Source organism: Hipposideros armiger, unplaced genomic scaffold, assembly GCF_001890085.2.
Source record: "Hipposideros armiger isolate ML-2016 unplaced genomic scaffold, ASM189008v1 scaffold_134, whole genome shotgun sequence".
Lineage (NCBI taxonomy): Eukaryota > Metazoa > Chordata > Mammalia > Chiroptera > Hipposideridae > Hipposideros > Hipposideros armiger.
The window spans coordinates 258,297-265,277 of record NW_017731484.1 but is presented as its reverse complement, the minus strand read 5'-3'; the positions used below and the strand labels follow the sequence as shown (position 1 = coordinate 265,277).

The window sequence follows — 6,981 nt, the reverse complement described above, 5'->3', positions numbered from 1 at the left end:
TAGGTCTCTGGGGCAATCACACCAGGCTTATTTACCCACTCGTCCCAACTTAGCCTGCTGAGTTGCCTCATTCTCTCTCTCCAAATCTTCCCCTAAAAACTACCCCAGTTTTTTTCACCCCTCCCCATCACCATCCCTGCAACACCTCCAGGACACCCCATCTTTCCCATGCCTTGTTCTTCTTTCCAATTGGCTCAGTAGTATGTCTCCTTTTCCACCCAGCCTGTTAGAGAGATCAGGGGTGGGGGTTACAGGGTGAGCTTAAAAGGAGGCAAGAGGCAAATCTCCTAGGGACTTGGGTGGTTGAGGCCAGGTGGATAGGAGCCTCAGGAAGGGGACTGAGGGAAGTAGCTTCAAGCAGGTGAAAAGGGGGGAGGGTTAGAAACCCAGTAAGCTGGGGTCATAAATTAGGGGAAAAGAGAGACTTGTATTTAGCATAGTGGAGAGTTGGCATAGAGTAATTGGCGGTGAAAATGCAAATCTCTACAGAAGATATTCAGGAAACAAATGAGTTTCTAAAGAGGTAGCCATCTGTTGTTTATGAACAGAAGTGTGGCCATGGGGTTGGCAGCTCTTGTAATTTTTCAAGAGAAGTCAGAAATTTAAATTTTATGTGAAAGCTCCCAAGTTTTAAGTATTGGGCCAATTAAAAAAAAACAAACAGCTGCACAATATAGGGCAGGGCAAACCAAACACTGTCCATGAACCATGTTTGGTTGTAGGCCATCCTTTTTTATCCTCCAGTAAGTGATCAAAGTGCTTGTTGAAAAACAAACAAACAAATAAACAAAAACCACTTGGTTGATGCTTGAGAATCAGGAGGCCTTGGTTCCAGTGTCAGTTTTGCTGCTCCTTGTTTTATGACCCTGAACAAATAAATTCACCTCTATGCCTCTCTTTAGCTATAAAATATGGAGGTGGGATCAGATGACCTCAAAGTCCNTGAAGCAACATCCTCCACAACTAGACTGAAGAACAAAAGGACAGCAACTTGTCTGTTCCCCTTCCCCCAATTCCCCAGCACTGTTCCCATCCCCCAAACTCCCCAATAAAAAAATCTTTAAAAAAAAAACTTTTAAATTTTATTTAATATATATTTTATTTTCTAGTTGGATTCTTCTTCAGTCTTAATGTTACTCTTATCCTTTAAGGTAATTCCAAATTATCTCCTTTTACTACCAGAGAGGTGATTTGCAAGCTTTGTTCCAGAGGAGGGTCTGTGGAAAGAGCACGGGCTTCGGAGACAAACCTGCATTAGAATTCTTGATCCTCTTCTTTTCTGTTGAGTTGTGCTCTTGGATACTGCACATAATTTCTTTGAACCTTAGTTTTCCATGTGTAAAATAGGGATAATATCTATTGTATAATGTTGTGAGAATCAGAGCTATCTGTAGCACTTGACACATATTAGGCATTCAATTTAAAAAAGAGCTATTTTTAGACGCCCAAACATTTATTCTTAAGTATTAATAATGGTTTGAATGTGTGTTCCAGAGAGTCTTGCAGATTCCCATAAGAAGAAAGGATGAAGTTGACATGATGATATTGAGTCCATTGCTACCACTTTGGCCAGAGCTGCCTCCCAGTTCAAGGATGTCTTAGATACCAGGAGCAAAGACAAACTGTGACTGGCACCTCTGGGAACTCAGATTTCCAGTGCCTATACCATCTTTTGGATTAGTGAGGAGAAGATAGGGCTTACCTCAGGAGAAGAATAATTTTCAGGGCTGAATAATTTTCCTCCCTTCTGTGCTATTTTCAGCTCATACAGCATAGTCCATTCACTAGCTATTATAGAATAATAACAACTAACAATTATAGAGCACTTACAATGTGTTAGGCCTTGTTCTAAGCATTTTATGTGTATTATTCCTTTAAGCCACATAAAAATCTATAGGATAATGACTTTCAGTATCATCATCGTGCAGATGTGAAAATGATGGCTTTGACCTTTTACCAAAGGTCATACAGCTCATGAATGATGGGGAGCTTAGACTATTTACCATTATCACCTACCCTACCACCTTTAGAAATCTTTCAACCTCTGCTTTTGAATCTAGGTTATTTGTGGTGCGATATTCACCTTGCACATAGTTGGTGGAGAAGCAGCAGATGTTTTGGGTCTCCAGAGGGTTCTCATGGGTGAAATCAGGGGAGCAGGTTTGGGGCTCTGACTCTCCTGTCAAGCATCAGTTGTCCGCCTGGGATGGGAGGGGGGATGGGTCGTAAAGTGAGCAGGGGGGGAAAAAGAGATTCATGGTAAAGATGACACATCTTTATCTGCCACCAACATCAGAGAGAAACATGAATTTACAGACCAGCACCTTATTGTCTCTAATTTCAAATTTGCACTTGTAACTTCTCAAGGTTCTGAATAAAATCATATTTTCTTTCACTGAGCCAAGGTCACCACAGTGCCCTAAAGGCCACGCTTGTTCCCTAAGGGCCAGGCTCCCTCCCCTAGCTTTCCACACCCCCTCAGCTTACATCCTTGTGCAGAGATGAGCCGGGTGTCAGCAGGGATTTGGTCTCCACCCTTCACTGTTACTCGGTCTCCCACTACCACATTTTGTATATTGATCTGCATTTTCTCTCCTCTGCGAACTACCAGAGCTTGCTGTGGGAAGATAGTAAAGGGTCATTTCCAAAGCTTTCTGTTCCCCCATCTTGCTTCTATCATATAACCTTCTGTTCCTGGTTTCCTTCCTTTTGACTCCTCTTTCTTACACTGTCACTCACCACATCATTCTTTATTATTATTATTATTAATCATTTGTATTGGGGTAATATTGGTTAATAACATTATATACTTTTCAGGTGTACAAGATTATAATTCTTGAAAGGCTCTTTGGTAGATTGCAAATTCTTACCATTGCTGTCTGCAGGGCCCTTTGCAATGTGACTTTGATGCTTCTCCCACTAAGATGGTGTCTACCTCTCCATCCTTACACTTAGGCTTGGCTATAGCTTGCATTGGCCCGTAGGACATTAGCAATTGTAATGCAAGCAGAGGCTTTAAAAGTGCTTGCACATTGGGGCTTGCCCTGTTGTCGCTGGGAACCCTTCTGTCACCATGTTGAACAAGCCCAAGCTAGTCTCCTGGAGGAAGAGAGATCATGAGGAGAAAAGTCCCAGTTGTCCCAGTAATCCCAGCTGAAGCCCAAGACATGTGAATGAGGCCGTCTTAGACCATATAGCCTCAGCTAAGTTCAGCTCAGATCAGAAGAACAGCACAGCCATAGAGTTTTGAGAAAGAATATGTTCATTGTTTTGAGCCACTAAGTTTTGGGGTGGTTTGTGAGGCAGCAAAAGCTAACTGGTAGTCTCCAGACTCCTAGTTCATGCTACCTGAACTCTTACCTGAGGAAGGAATTAAGTTATGTTCACACCAAAGGGAGATGATGATACTGGGCCACAGTGCTAGATCATAATCGTGGTATTGGAAATTTTGGGACCTGTTTCTTTTCAAGTTTCCAGCCCTGTGCCTAGGAACCTCTTTCTACTGTCATATTATTTCCAGGTAGTTAAAAAAAAAACCCAAAATCTTTTTATCTGAAAATAATCTCAACTTGTAGAAAAGTTGCAAGAATAAAAATTGTACCAAGAACACAAGTATAATCTTTACCAAGATTCATCTATTAACATTTTATCCCATTTGCTTTGTCATTTGTTCTTTGTCTTTACAGGTGTGTGTATGTGAATACATTTTTTTTCCTGAACCATTTGAGGTTAAGTTACACATGTCATAATCTTTTTTTTTTTTTACTGTAGATCTTTTTTTTAAAAATTTATTTATTTATTTATTTATTTTTTAATTAGTTTCAGGTGTACAACACAGTGCAATAGTTATATTTTTTACCCCTCAAAGGAATATGAAAGACAGTTCAGGGAATATAATTAGTAATGTTGTAAATATTTTGTAGGGTGTCAGATGGTCACATGTCTTGTCATGATCTTTTATTCTACATACTTCAGTGTGCATTTCCCAAGAGTTAAGATATTAAATAACCATAATACAGTTATCAATTTTAGTAAATTTCACACTGACACAATATTTTAATCTACTTTCTGTATTCCAGTTTTGTCAATTGACCCAATATATCTTTTACAGCATTTTTTTTTCCTCCAACACAGGAGTCAGTCTAGGGTCAGGTATGTCATTTAGTTGTCATATCTGTTTACCCTCCTTTAATCTGGAACATTTCCACAGCTGTACTTTGTCTTTAAGGTCATTAACATTTGAAGAATCCAGCCTCCCCAACTTCCTTTCCCTTTTTTGAAAAAATACAGTGTTCTCATTTGAGGTTTCATATTATGCTCATTAGATTCAAATTATGCATTCTACAGCAGACCACTTCATAGGTGATGCTGTGTCTTTCTCAGCGTACTTTTAAGGTCAGATACAGTAAAACCTAAGCGAACCTCTTATAACCAGCTTCACTCAGCTCGCTCATTGTATGATACTCAGGGAACTTAATAATTATGTATTTGGCCACATTCTATACCTCCTCTCACTAGATCCTTCCCCACCAATCCTACCTGAGGCACCATGTTCTTAAAAGACTCCATGATCCTGGAACTCTTGGTCTCCTGATAATATGAGAAGCAGCCAGTGATGGTGACCACAACAGCTAGTGCAATGCCCAGGTACAGCTGAAGGTAGGGAAAGAAAAGGCTTATCAGTAGGTCCTTTTCTTCCTCTTCATCCTCAGAAAATTGTGAGGGAAATCGCCATTTCTCCAGTTGCAAGAAACCATAGGACTCAGTTGGAGAGTACAGGGGCCGAGAAGAGGCTGAGATAGGTCTCTGGCTTATTCAGCTTCCTGGTGAAGGAACTCTGAACTATGGTAAGAAGCCAGTAAAATTTAAGGCCCATGAAGGCCTATATCCTCCTCTCCTGGAAGGCTATTCATGAGGTGGGGGATGGGTAGTGAGAGAGATGGGGTGAAAGGAGATGAAGAGATTAAAATTCTGGGAAAAAGAAAGGGACCCCAAAGTGCTATGATGATCAGTTGGGAAGATAAAGGAGAGCAAGTTTCTGTGGTAAACATGCATGTCAGGGAATTGAATCAGTAGCTTTCCAAAGAAAAGACTAGGGAAACCAAGAAGGACCAAGGACTCCCTTAGAAAATCTTGGAAGTACTAGGTATTTGGGCCAGAGGGCTTCAGGAGTGCTAGGCTGAGCAGGAGAGTGTCAGGGTTAAGCAGAGACTGGGCTAGGCAGCAGTAGTTGAGCAGACTCACATTGTCTTTGGTAGAGTTCTCATTGAAATACATCTGGATGCCATAGGTCACAAAGCAGAGAATGGCACCAGTCCCCAGGAAGATAGAGAAGCCACTGAATAGTTGTTTACAGAATTTGACCCATTCTGGAATGGTGGGAGGTGGGGGTAATCGTATTGGGTCCATCTCTAGTCAGGATTTCCTGTGCCTCTTCGGGGCTAAGGCCCTGTGTGGAGAAGAAATAAGGATGGGTAGAAAATCATGAAAAAGAAACAGCTATAGCAAAGAGGAATCCTGCTTCAAAACTGAGATCTGCCATCATAGCCCCAAGATGAGTCTAGAGACCAATGAAGTTCTCTGAAGGTCAGACTGGAAGTTCTTCCTAGATAAGTGGGATTTTAAAATTTGCGTTATAGAAGGGATATCACTTAGCATGCTAACATAGGATGGATTTTTTAGTTTATGGGCTGATTTACAAACCTTTTAAAATACCCATCTTGGGCCTTGGTACTCTGGTAGGATACCAAAATGAGTAAGAATGGTCCCTACTCTTACGGAGCTCCAACTCTAGTGGGGACAATTTATAATATAGAAATAATGTGCAAGGCTAATGTAATTATTGGATACAATACAGAATGTTGATAACTTATGGACTATTTACTCTTCGACTCTCTAGATTAGAAACAGGGTGGAAGAAACCCAGCTAAATACATGAATACATAGATTTTCACTTTAGGCTTGTGTACTTTTTTCTCTGAACGAAAATAATAGTGGAACCTACTAGAGGACTGTAAAAGAAACTCTCCTTAATCCCCATCAGCCACTCCCCAACCTCACTCTGAAAAACATACAACTTTAATAAAAATAAGACAAACCTCCTGTGCTCCTCCCTGGTTACCAGGTGAAGCCCCTTCAATGACGAAATTCTAGAGCTAAGAGGAGCTTACACTTTGAAGGCTTGTATTTAAGGTTTTAATTTGTGGTCATTGTATTAGTGGTTACAGTAGCAGCAGTAGTATTAGTAATTGTAGTAATATGTGACTTCACCATTAACTCATTGGTTCTCAGTGTGGTCTAGCAAACCATGGGGTCCCAAGACCCTTTCAGGGGGTCCACAAGTTCATACAATTTTCATAATAATACTAAATCATTGTTTGCTTTTTTCACTCTTATTCTCTTGAGTGTATGGTGAAAATTTCCAAAGGCTACATGATACATGCTATTGCAACAGATTTAATACCAGAAATATATGAGAATCCAGCTGTCTTCTATTTAAAATTTAGACATTAAAGAGGTTTGCAAAAATGTCAAATGCCACTAAATTTTTTATTTTGAAAAACAAGTTATTTGTCATAAAAATTATTATTTATACTAATATATGATGCGCTTACTCTTCTTTCAAGATGAATTAGAAAATATTTTTTAATTTCTCAATTTTAATTTCTAATATTGTAATTATAGATGATGTAACCATCATAAATGAAACTCTTTGGATTCCTTGATAGTTAATCATTGTAAAGGACTCCTAGGGACAAAGGTGTGAGAAGCACTGTCCTAAACTATTCTTATTCTCTTTTTTAATTCTGAGCTTTCTTTGGGATAGTTCTCATCTTCATCTTTTTTGAGTGTACAGCCAGTGACACTTGACTGGGCAGAGGTTAGGGGTAAGAGCATTGGTTAGAGGCTTTTGTCCTGGTAACCTCAAAGTTAGGATGGGGACTCTCTCTCTGCCTCCCTCAGGGAGTTCCTTCACTCACC

General features: G+C 40.0%; 1 protein-coding gene across 1 annotated transcript in view; it reads right to left on the bottom strand.

Annotated features, from left to right (window-relative positions):
* LOC109386454 (sodium/potassium-transporting ATPase subunit alpha-4-like) overlaps window positions 1–5,389 on the bottom strand; it is a 10,131-nt gene extending 4,742 nt beyond the window's left edge. The window contains 4 exon segments of the mRNA XM_019649612.1: window positions 2,084–2,199; window positions 2,481–2,617; window positions 4,540–4,653; window positions 5,245–5,389. Coding sequence (XP_019505157.1) covers window positions 2,084–2,199; window positions 2,481–2,617; window positions 4,540–4,653; window positions 5,245–5,277 — 400 coding nt within the window. The 5' untranslated portion in view covers window positions 5,278–5,389.
* Between the last annotated feature and the right edge of the window lie 1,592 nt (window positions 5,390–6,981).